The 13,283-nt window shown below is 35.8% G+C and overlaps 1 protein-coding gene across 1 annotated transcript; it reads left to right on the top strand.

The window, feature by feature from the left end:
* Positions 1-3,150: 3,150 nt before the first annotated feature.
* Positions 3,151-4,141, top strand: LOC103735091 (olfactory receptor 187). Its single transcript, XM_008834213.3, has one exon. The coding sequence runs from the start codon at positions 3,193-3,195 to the stop codon at positions 4,120-4,122; it is 930 nt and encodes a 309-aa protein (XP_008832435.1). The 5' UTR covers positions 3,151-3,192; the 3' UTR covers positions 4,123-4,141.
* The last annotated feature ends 9,142 nt before the right edge of the window (positions 4,142-13,283 follow it).

Genomic DNA, 13,283 nt, shown 5'->3' with positions numbered 1-13,283 from the left:
CTATTAAAAGTTAAAAATAGTATTATATGTATCATAATTTTAGATCTAGCCTATTGATTCCAGGTCATTATTAAAGAAAACAAAAGCAATAAATGATAGTCTGTATTATTTTGGGGTTTTTTTTTAATCTAAATATAGCTAAACAAATAGTTTAGCCTGAATTGTTTTGGTTAATGATGTTTCATTATCTAATTAACTATGATATTAAATTACGATGGACTAAAATATTAAATGTTCTTATATAAGAATTCTGTTTAGAAATTCCAGTAAAAGTGAATATCCTTTAAGATCAGTCTCACACACACACACACACACACACATATTGTACATATATTATTCCTTTATATTGTCATCTTGTTTATATGTATATGTGTATGTGCATGTGAATACATATATGTATATATATATATGTCACATATACACGCAAAGAAAATACATAGAGATTACCAGTCCTTTACACATTGATATGCTTATTTAAATGCTAATTTATATGAGAATTTCCCATTGTATTCTTATTTGAGATTTTGTAGAAGGAAACATATATAATAATTTGTTTAATCACTGGAAATATTGATAATCCATGTATCACTTTAATTAATATTCAATGTTGGGCTCAGTTTTACTCTGCTAGAAAGAACAAAAACTATTGCAAAAGAAAATGCTATCAAATAAATCCAGAAAATTTCCTAGAGCTATTTTGTTCTAATGGCTGTCATGACTAAAAATAAAGTGAGAATTGAGCATATTAAGAACTCTTGGGCAATGACAATATATGTTTACCCAGCACAAAATTCATGAAACAAAATATAAAAGCAAATCCTTTTGTAACACATATTCTATAGGAAAATATACTTTTGACTTGTGCAAAGAGGAAAATAAAAAGTACGCAGGACTGGCAGTCATAGCTAAATACCAGACACACATTCAACCCGGGCTGCCCCTGCCTTCCCTCTGCCTGCCCTGCCTTCCCTCCGCCTGCCCCTGCTTTCCCTCTGCCTGCCCCTGCTTTCCCTCCGCCTGCCCCTGCTTTCCTTCCGCCTGCCCCTGCCTTCGCTCCGCCTGCCCCTGCTTTCCCTCCGCCTGCCCCTGCTTTCCCTCTGCCTGCCCTGCCTTCCCTCCGCCTGCCGCTGCTTTCCCTCGAGTCTTCCTCTGGCGTCTCTTCTCCACTCTGACTTGTCATTCCTCTCCTGCTTTTCCTGTTTTGTTGCATTCTGTTTCTCTTCCTTTCTGTTGTCTTTTCTCTTACAAAATTTATCCTTCTTGTCTTTTTTTCTCCTCTTGATGTCTTCCTTTTCTCTGATGTTCTGTTTAAAACTTTTATAAACATGTTCTAGAGGTAAGAGAGTTCCGTGGGTTATCGGCAACCATCCACATATTCTTGGCTCCTCCATAGCATCTTTCCTTCACTTGTGGAGACTCTGTTTTTAGTTCCTAGCACTCTTTGGTATCACCTGTGTCACATCTTGGAAACTGTCCTCAGAAAAACCACTAAACGTTTCTTAATTTCACTTCTCAGGAATCTTCTTTGCTTATTCTACCAGAGTATTTATTGTGACTTCTGACAGTGTATGTGACTATTTTTTTCTGTCTTTTGAAGTTGGTCTTACAGTTAAGATTACTGAAGTTAATCTTACAACCTAGGATTATCCCGTCGTGGACTCCTAAATCCTGGGGGTTCTGGACACTTGTCAAAGTATCCAACAGTTTCTTGTCTGATCTCCTTTGCTTCTCATTGGAAGCATCTGGGCTCTTGGTTGCAAAAGGAAATAATTTTATTGGATAGAAAATTGGTTCTAACAGAAACGTTAAAGTGATTTGAATAACCACCACCAACAACGGTAAAAGAAACTAACTGAAAGAAGGCAGGCAGTTAGTATTTAAAATCAGATGCCAACACATTAGTTCAAGAAGGGTTTAAGTGCTGCCAAATATCAGATACTATGGCTCACCTTGCAGGTCTCTCCTCTCCTCTTCTCCTCTCCTCCCTTTCCCTCCCCTTCCCTCCCGTCTTCTCCTCTTCTCTTTTCCTATTCTCACCGAAGTCTAGGGTGTGTGAATTTAAATCTAGACAAAGTCCTTCTGCTAATCCAAAAGTCATTGTCTAATGAGCTCAGCACCTGCTGCCTATGTAGTTGATAGAAAAGGGAGGGATTGTGTCTAGCACAAAATGAAATCTGCTTCTGTTACTTCTTTTTTTGAAAGAGTTATTTTTTTTATTTTGTGTGTGCACGTGTGCGTGTGCATGCACGTGTGCGTGTGCGTGCGTGCATGTGGGTGCTGGAATTAGAACATGAGTCCTCTGCAAGAACAGTGCATCTCTTAACTTCTGAGTCCTTTCTCCAGCCCATTATCACTTCTTTAATAGAAGTTTGTTGTTTACTTTCCCATATGTTATTTGGTTTTCTTTGTATAATCAGCAATGGACAGGCCATACATAACCCCACTCAAAGGATCAACTTTTAACATTTATCTTAAATGACCATGTATAGGGTCAGGGTCACTACATAATTTTGTTTTTCTTCTATGACCACCCCCAGAGGTGCCATGTGTCACTAAGTACTATACATTATGAATCTTTTAAACATTTATCTTCACTGACTCATTTTTAGTATGCAAACACATAAATATTAATTTTAAATTACTGAATCAGTTTCTATTAAAATATATCACAGATTTTGCAAAAAGGTCCCCAGGCAATTCAGATACATGATGTAGTTTGGGAGCCTCTGAACAACAGTAATGACTTTCTGACTAATATTGCTCACTCTGGTTTGCCCTCCAAGTAACTTATTTTCTCCACTACCCTATACTTACTTTAAAAGTAATTTTAAAAACTTTTCTAATGCTCTTAAATATGTTAACTTTTCACTGAGCAAAAAAATGTTTAGGTACTCATTCCTTTGTAAGTTAATAAAGGCACATAAAGATTTAAAAAAAAAAGGTTAACATATTCCAAGTGCTTAAGATTCTTTATATGCTATTCAATTGAAGCTCTTGAAAATTGAATTGATTGTATTATATTAATCTCTGAAGTTTTCTGTTAATTATAGTAATATTAAATAAAATTAGAAGGGCAATCTGATAACGTTTTTGCTTATTTCATCTCCACGTAGCCACCTTTCATTTTATAAATCCTAGTAAATACTATTTTACATCTATTGCTTTTCATTTCAGAGGCCATCCAGTGAGAACATGGGAAAGGAGAATGTCACACTCCTGACAAAGTTTGTTCTCACAGGACTCACACACCAACCACAGTGGAATATTCCTCTGTTCCTGTTGTTCTTAGTGATCTATCTCATCACTATCATTGGAAACGTTGGTCTGATGACTCTCATCTCAACGGATCCCCACCTTCACATCCCCATGTACTTATTCCTTGGAAGTTTAGCTTTTGTAGATACATCCATATCATCTATAGTGGTTCCAAAGATGATGGTGAACTTCTTTGCTAAGTGTCAACTGATTTCTCTGCCTGAATGCATGCTACAATTTTTTCTATTTAATATCAGTGCAACCACGGAGTGTTTTCTCTTGGCAGCAATGGCCTATGATCGCTATACAGCCATATGCAATCCTTTACTCTACCCAGTTGTCATGAACAATGGCCTTTGTATACGTCTGATAGTCTTGTCTTTTATAGGTGGAATACTTCATGCTTTTATTCATGAAGGTTTTTTATTGAGATTAACCTTCTGTAATTCCAACATGATACATCACTTTTATTGTGACATTATATCATTGTTAAAGATTTCCTGTACTGACACGTCTCTTAATTACCTAATTGTTTTTATTTTCTCTGGTTCAATCCAGGTATTCACTATTTCAACTATTCTTATCTCTTACACACTTGTTCTCATTACAATTTTTAAAAAGAAATCTGTCAAAGGCATAAGGAAAGCCTTCTCCACCTGTGGAGCCCATCTCTTGTCTGTGTCTTTGTACTATGGCCCTCTTCTCTTCATGTATGTACGGCCTGCAACTCAACAAGTAGATGATGGAGACATGATAGACTCCTTATTTTACACAATCATAATTCCTGTGTTAAACCCAATTATTTACAGTCTGAGAAATAAGCAAGTCATAGATTCATTGACAAAATTCTTAAAAAGAATCGTTTAGATTTCTTACTATTTGCTTTGTTTGGATAAATAACCATGAAATACTACAGGTTCACTGTGGCTGTGTGCTGTTCACTTCCCAAAGCTTTGTACAATTGTAAACCAATGTGAACTTTAATTAAAATATAAGTTGATAGAAGTGCCTTAAAATTTGCATATGTATTTCAAGAGCATATGAGTATTAAAAAATTTTACAGCATATGAAAGTAATTACAGAAGAGAACAAATGAATCCACCATCCATGTTTCAGTGGTTTTCAGTTGTCTATATTAGTGCACTGTTATTATATGATCGTTCCTATAAAGCATACCTGAATATTATTTCCTTGATACAAACATTTCTGTGTAGCTTGGGGGAATACCACATTTACCTTTATATAGGAGTAAGGTTTTTATTTCAGTGAACAGAAATAAATCTTTAGTATATGGCTAGTCATCAAATTTTCTTTCATTCTATTATATTGGGAAATGATTGATTTCACATCTTCTTTTTTTTAGAATTAAAAAATATTTATTTTAACTTTATGTGTATGAGTATTGTGCCTGCATGTATCTAAGTATACCTATGTGCACTTATGAAATAGAGGACAGAATAGAGTATCAGATCCCCTGAACTAGAGTTTTGGACAGATGTTAGCTGCCATGTGGGTGCTGGGAATCAAGAGTAACCAGTGCTCCTAACTGCTGAGCCATTTCTCCAGGCCCTGATTTCACTTGTTCTTGTAGCAACTCACCCTACACATTACATAGAGAAATAAATATAAATGGGAGCACAATAATATATAATTCTCACAGTGAAAGCATAGCCATGTTCTAAGGGACACTGTGAGCTCAGTGTGCTTTCATGCAGGAGAAAAGCCCAGTTACTGCTCATAGTCTAACATGACTTCTAAGGCCTTTTCCAGTGCTGATTCTGTATGTTATGACAGATTCAAAATATCAAGTAATTTAAAAAGATAACGGTAGATTGAACAGGTAGCTTGAGGGGAATGTTCAGAAAAGAGTGTGGAGTAAGGAGAAAAGAGTCCCAATTATCTTGAATTTAAGTAAAATGAAGCTATTGAGTTAGACATTAGTGACAGGTAATTACTGAAATATTTAGTTGAAAAGTATATATAAATTTGTCTGTTGGGTTTTCTCCACAATTATTTATGCCTAATTGTCGGGGATCCTGCCCTGACACAAGAGCTGGGGAAAGGGACATGAGCTGTCTGCCCGTTACCCTCAGCCTCCCAGGGAGACAATCGGACACCCCAACACAGGAGCCGGGGATAGGTAGGTGTGCTGCCCACCCGGTTCCTCAGCCCTTTATCCGAAAGACAGTCAGATGCTGCAGGGTCTAGTCAAGCAGGAACTCGTTTATTGCAGGTGTTTACAGAGCTTATGAAGGCAAAAACCACAAAGGAAAATCCCCTCCCCAATCAAGTGTCCAATCATATTAAAGGTGAACTTGAGCATGCAGTCTCCTCTCCATAGCACAGCATAGCTTTCGCGAGGTGATCACGTGCCACCAAGATGCACCAAAATGACAGGAGCCAATTAGCGATTCTTCAAAACAAGTCTGGCCATGTTCTCCCGGTTTCCTCTAGGCACCAAACAAGTCTGATCACGCCCCAGAGGTTCCCTCTAGGTGCCATCCTGCCTCGCCCCTGGCCTTAGGCCCCCACACCTAATGAGTTGCCTGCCCTTGTTTCCCCTGCCTTTCTTGTGCCATCACTGATTCCATACATAACTTCATCTGATACAGCAGAGGCATGTTCCCTGAAACCTGCTCAGCTCTGGGCTTTTAGAACTTTTATTTCTATCCACCAGCCTGCACCTACTCCCACCCTTCACGAATGATGCTTCTAAGTAGTTATTCATAATTAAAACATTGAATTAAACACTTCTTCAAAACTCTTAGGTGATTTTCATGATTACAGGATTATATGCACATATATTATGAATATCCAGTTCTATACATTTACATACATGTACATATACACTACATGATGAATATGGACACGTGTGTATTTTTTCTTCATCAAAAATTTCTCAGTCTGGCATGATTTGAGGTCCTTTCTTAATGAATAACTTTTAAACCTCTTCCTTCACAGTTCTCTGCATGGAGATCTTGTTATATCAAATGCACTACTGGGAGGTTCCAGACTGGCCTTACAGGCTCACTTAAGTGCTTTCACTCACAAGTCCTCTCCACAGAGGATCCCTCCTGTACCCTTCCTCCCCTCTGTTGTCCAAACTTAATTTACAATTGAAATAGTATATTTTCTTCAAGGTCTAACTAAACTATGACCATATGACTGTTTTCATATAAGGCTTCCACATTATAAGATGGGAAATCTCACTCGTTTGAAGCATTTAATCACTTATTTATTCTTATCTCACATTTGACCTTGTGAAATAATTAGTTTGGGGCTGCAGGACCTTATAGATTATAACTTGAAATCCACTTAACTGTCTTTTGTTGTCTATAGCAGTGACCTAGACACATGAGACCCTAAATAAATATTTGTGAAATATACTTTAAGTATTGAAATATATAAATACATTAATGCATATTTTATTTTTATTGTATATTTTTATTGAATTTTTGTGAATTTCATGCAATACATTTTAATCATACTTAGACTTCCCCTATCTGTACCCCCCCATAGGGATTTCATGCATTCTGTGATATATGTTAATGCCTGTCAATTCAAGTTTGTGTACCCAGATGTTGTCCCTTACTGTGAGTTTATCCACTGGAGCCTGGTTAACATAGTTAGTGTCTTTTCCTTCGAGAAGATCAACTCTCCCTTATCTATCAGTGAACAACTGCAAACAGATCCTCAGCTATGGTTGGGGCCTCCTGCCCATTTCCACCGCTCTGTGCTTGTTTTTGTCTGATTGAGTTTGCATAGGTCTTGTGCATTCTGTTACCTTTGATGTCAGCTCATATGACCAAGTTCCTGGCTCCACTTACCAAGCATATGAAAGAATTTTACTAAATATACGATGTCTGTATTGCTCATAGTTCCCAGGAAAATGGTACAAAAAATCTATATCTCTCTCCATATCTATTTTTATCTATACTTTTACCAATATCTATATCTACCTATCAATTTATCTATATAGAAATAGATAATTAAAACATATCCACTCACATAAGAAAATGATACAGAATCTTATCTTTCTCCATATCTGTTTTTATCTGTAGTTATATCTATATCTATATCTACCAATCAATTCATCTATGATAATTACATCCACTTACACACTGCGGAAAACAACAAGTCTTGTATCTTCCATGTTCACCTCAGAGATCCTAGAAACATCAGTTTAGCTAAAAGCTCTGAGGGTCTGTGTTAGACAGCTTCAGTTATCACCTTGACCTGAGTAGAGGGAGCCTCAGTGGAAGAATTTCCTCCATTGGATTGCCCTGTTGCCATGTTGGTGGGACTTTTGATTGTTGAGTGATGTGGGAGTACACATCCTACTGTGGGTGGTGTCACCCCTGGGTAGGTGTTCTTGTGTTGCATAACAGGCCAGAAGAGCAAGCCTGTAAGTAACATTCATTCCCCCATGGTCTGTGCTTCAGCTCCTGCCTCCAGGCTCCTGCTCTGAGTTCCTGCCCTAAGTTCCCTCACTGATAGACTGACACCTGGGAGGTGGAGGAGGAAATAAGTCCTCTCCTCCCAAAGCTGGTTTTATCACAGCAATAGAAAGTAAGTAGGACAGATCCAATAGCTCATGGCACCATATGTCATTCTTAATCTAAAGACTGAGAACCAGAAAAGCTAAAGTCAGAAAAATATTCATAGTTTAAGCAGTCAAGCAGGGAATGAACTTTGTCTTTCTCATCTTTCTTTATTATGAATGTTAATGAGGGGCTGGAAAGATGGCACGGTGTCTCAGAGCACTTACTGCTCTTCTGGAGGATCCAAGGTCCATTCCTAACACCCACACGGCAGCTAACACCTGTCCTTAAATCCAGTTCCAGGGGATCCAACACCTCCTCTGCCCCCCATGGGCAACAGACACAGACATGCAGGCAAAACACTCAAACACATAAAATAAAAATAAGTAAAATCTTTTAAAAAGAATGTCAATGTACAGGATGATTCCAACTTACATTAGGGAAAGGCAAGAAGATTATTTAGCCCACAACTTCAAATACTAATCATTCTAAAAAAAACACCTTCACCCATCTCATGCATACATACTTTGATATGGTATTTAATAAGATATTTGGGTAGATCATGGCTTACTCATGTTGACACATAAAATTTTGTATCCCAGGTCCACCCCTTATCAACTTGTAACTCATACACCTCTCCTTAGTAACCACAGGAAAGCATAGCAAAGTAATAATTTGAGCTAGCATAATACAATATACTGAATACAACTGAAAATGATTAACTCCATGCCCAGAAGTAGCAAAGACAGTGAAAGGTATTTATTGTTTGCCATGATATGTAGTAAATTTATTTCTATGATATAACACTAACAATATCTAAACACTATGAAATAAACTCAGTATATCATACATAGCATAATAAGTAAATAAGAGAGGAAATAAAGAGTCTCTCTCTCCATGTATGTGTGTGCATGTGTCTATTGACTGCACAGATCTGTGATAAAATACCTGAAAATGATGTAAAATAGGAAGGTTTTATTTTAACCCATGGTTTCAGTATTTTCAACCAGATGTTCATGGAGTCCATTGCAGTGGACCTTTCATGAGGCAGAATACTATGGTAACAGGAGGAGAGGAGGCTGCTCATCTAATAGTAGCTAGGAAGCAAACAGAGACAGCAAGCAATTAGTTATAATATTCCTTTCCAAAGGCATTAACCCAATGATCTACTTCCTTCACCTATGGTCTACCTACTAGTTCCCACTAACTCTCAATAATGCTATCAAATTGCAAAGCCATCAATGCAGCAATACTTTAAACATGTCTGGTCACTCATGATCTAGCAATAGTTGATATTTAGGATCAATGTAGATGCCTTGTAGTAGAGGTATAAATAAATTGCATATGTATAAAGTAGTCAAAAACCATGACATATAATCATTGGTAACAATATTAATAAAAGTGAAGAACAATATCTTAAGTGAAATGAATTGGGCACAGAAAGAAAAATAACTTATTCTGTATTGATAAGAAGATCCTAAAAAATCCTAAACTGATCAAAGTTGAGAACAGAATAGTGGTTTTAAAAGACTGAGGAAAAATGGGGCATGGGAAGAGGGAAAGAGGTTCATCAACAGGTACAATGCTACTTTTGATGGGAAATAGCATCAGTATTCTATGGCACAATATGTTTAATGCAATCTTCCAGAAAGACCCACTTTCAAGAACTAAAGAGTGATTCTCTAAGCTTTTTGCACAATATGCTCTGTACTAAACCCCATCAATCATAAACAGAATAACCATGGAGAAACTGTACTACTATTATCACCAGAAAATAGAAAAGATTGTAGGAGATGAAAGTGCCTCCCACATTTATGGACTGGAAGAAACAGTATTGCTAAAATGTCTCTGTTGTCAAAAGCAATCTACTGAATCAATACAATCTCCATCAAAATTCCAACTGTATTCTTCAAAGAAATAGAAACACAACTCTAAATTCCCATGGAATGATGAAACGTCACAAATGCTAAAGCCATACTGATTGAAAGAGCAATATTCTGGAGATATCGAATGTTTGATTTCAAAATAAACTAGAGAGGCATAGTAACAAAATCATCATAGTATTTGTATTCATAAAACATTCAGTAAATGGAATCAAACAAACCTATACATCTATCTACACATTATTCTCAATAAATATGCCAAAGGCACAAGTGGGAGAAAAAAATGATCTCAACAAACAGTGTTGGGAAATCTAGATATCGACAGTCATAAAAATGAAATTATGTCTTTATCTCCCACTCTGTACAAAAAGGTCATATAGAAGTGCATCAGAGATCTAACTATAAGACATGAAACCAAAGCTGCTAGAGGAAAATGGAAAATACTTCAAGATATAGAAATGAGCAATGCTTTCCTGAATAAGACATCAATAGCTCAGGAAATGAAAGCAAGAATATTCAAATAGTATTAAATCCAATTGAAAGCTTTACACAGCAAAAAACAATCCATCAAGTAAAGAGCCAATCTACATAAAGAGAAAAAAATCTTCACTAGATACTTATCTGATAGAGTTCATATTCAGAATATATTTGGAACTTATAAAGATTGTCAGTAAATACATATGTGTTTATGTATAACAATAATAATTAGTGAAGAAGAAATTTAAAGGGAGTGATAGAAGGGATACATGGGAGGAGTAGAGAGGGAGAGGGAGTGGTTGAAATGACATAAATGCAGTACCCATGAAATTAAAAAAATAGTTTAAAATTTATCAACAATAGAACAAATAATCTAATTGATGAATTTTCAAGTAATCTGAACAGATATTTCTCAAAAGAATATATACAAACATCCAATGATTACATAAAAAATATTCAATATTTTTTGTCCTCAGAAATACAAAGCAAAACCACATTATGATTGTGACCACAGTCACAATGACTACTATCTCTGGAGGAAAAGAAAAAGAAATAAAAATTCCTGGCAAAGATGGGGGGGGGAAAGGTAGCTTACACATTATTGTTGGAATGTATCTGGTAGAGCCACTATAGAAAACAGTGTGGAGATTCTTTAAAATCTTCATATTGATTTCCATAGTGGCTATACCAGTTTGCATTCCCACCAGGAGAAAATAAAGGCTCCTCTTTATCCACATTCTCACTAGCTCTGGCTGTTCATTGTTTTCTTGATAGCCACCTTGACTGAGGGGAGATGGAATCTCAGAGTATATTTAATTTGTATTTCCTTGATGACTAGGGGTGTTGAACACGTTAAAAAATATTTACTGGTCACTTAGGTTTCTTCTTTGGAAATTCTTTGTTCATTTAATTGCCCATTTATTTGTAGTTTTTCTTTTTTTGTATTTAATTTTTGCAGTTCTTTATACCACACACATTTATCTAATGTATTAACTCTCTGTAGTACAGCAGACTTTTTAAAGTCTGTAAGCTGTCTGTTCATTCTCATGACTATGCAGAAAATATTTAATTTCTATAATTCCACCTGTCAACTTTTAAGATTATTTTATTTGATTGTTCAGTTCTTGACTATACCTTGAATTGTTTTTCTTATTTTTCTCTTGAAGTTTCAACATTTCAAATTTTAAATAAGATCTTCAATTCATTTTGGGTTTATTTTTGTATAGGGTGAGAAATAAGGGTCTAACTTCATTCTTCTGCAAGTGAAAATCCAATTATGCCAGTACAATTTCTTGAATAGGATGTCTTTATTTCTAGTCTATTTTTTTACACTTTTCTAAAATATTGCTAGCCCTATCTGTATGGGCTTATTCCTGGGTACTCTGTTCTATTCCACAGAATTGTGTGTCTGTTTTTGTGCCACAGTCATCTATTTCTGTCACTTTGGATCTGCAGTATAATTTGAGACCAGGTATTCTCATATCTTACAATATTATTAGCAAATTTTTTCAAAGATGGTAAAGAGAGGAAGGTATTTAAAAAAGATAAAGGGAATAAGGAAAACTGAGAGGGAATTTGGAGTAGCTGAAATGAAAAAAGGAGGAAAGTCAAAAGACAAAAAACACCAAATGCATACATGGATACATAAAGAAAGAGGAGCCAAAGATCACAGAGACACCAAGCATTAGATAAAGGCTGAAGAAAGAAAGTTAACAGACTTGAGTGTGTTTGTTTTAATCCTGGTGACTGACTGAAATATATCAACTTTGGGACTCTTTTTCTGTTATTCAAAATCTATTCTCCTTTATGTGCATGAAAGTAATTTAGTTTAAAACAATTTTTTTATGATTTTCATTTTGTTTGTATGAGAGTATTGTCTACCTGTATGTAAGTGCACCTGTGTAGTGAAATAACGACAGAGGTCAGAAGAAGGCATAAAATTCTCCTGAACTGGAGGTACAGACAGTTCTTAGCTACCTTGTGGTTCTGGGAATCAAACCTGGATCCTATGTAAAAGCAATCAGTGCTCTTAACTGCTGGGCCATCTCTCCAGCTCCATATATAAATATTAAATAATTCATTACTATGTTGAAAATATATGAATACTTGTTTAAATGTTTAATATTTGTTAATAAAGTGATTACAATTGAGTTTTGGGGAATCTACTAATTTTCTTTAAGAATACTTTTATACCCACAGGTATATGACACAATCTACAGAAATAGCCAAGATAGAGCATTTGGGGAAACACAAATTTGACTGGATAGGCCTTAAAAACAAAGAATAGAGGACATGAGGTTGGGGTGAGTCAAAGAGGAGATGAGGTAGGGGATTTGGGGAGGTCTGAATATGTTAAAAATACATTATATGAATTTCTCAATGAATCAATAAAATAGTACTAAAAAGGGATATTTGGCACATACGTTCTATCACAAAATCTCAAATCACTAAATAACAGAAAATTCTTACATTAAATTTCTATCTAATTATTCATAAGTTGTAAATACTTGCCAGAGTCCAGCTCCAGTTGAGTCCGGGGCCTGAAGGAGTGAAGGTAACTGCAGCGGTAGAAATGACTACACTGGAAACCACAGTTGCAGTTCTAGTAGAGGCTGTTGACTGACCCACTTGGGAGAAGTCAGGTCGAATATCTTTCTTTTTCTTTCCTTTCTCCAAAAGCAGCCTTCTACAGCCTTTATTTATAATTAGAAAGCTTACAATAGCAGTAAAGCATCAGACCATAAATCAAACCATGAATTTGCACGGTATTTCTCAGTGTACAATATTTTTCAATAATCACAGTAAAAGGAAAGTACAAAGTTCAATGATTAACCTTTTCTTAACATAGCCAAGCAATGTCTTCGTTGAGGTTTCTATTTTACCACAGAAGTGTAGACAGCCTGGCCCCATTTGCCCTTTAATTCTTTGAATTTAATATTTACAGTTTGGCTTGTATATTTGAGAAAATTATTTTTCTCTTGGGAACGGGAATAACCAACTCTTTATTTATTGTCTAATCAATTTTCCAATTTATATTTTTCCTCTCCCTTTTGCTATTTCTTCCTGAACTTTTTGTACTCTTTGAGTCATATGATTATTTTTTCTGTTCTAATATCTTTTATTATTT

This window comes from Nannospalax galili, unplaced genomic scaffold (genome assembly GCF_000622305.1).
Source record: "Nannospalax galili isolate Female #2095 unplaced genomic scaffold, S.galili_v1.0 scaffold177, whole genome shotgun sequence".
Classification (NCBI taxonomy): domain Eukaryota; kingdom Metazoa; phylum Chordata; class Mammalia; order Rodentia; family Spalacidae; genus Nannospalax; species Nannospalax galili.
The sequence above is the reverse complement of the archived record's forward strand: the minus strand, read 5'-3'. Positions and strand labels throughout refer to the sequence as shown.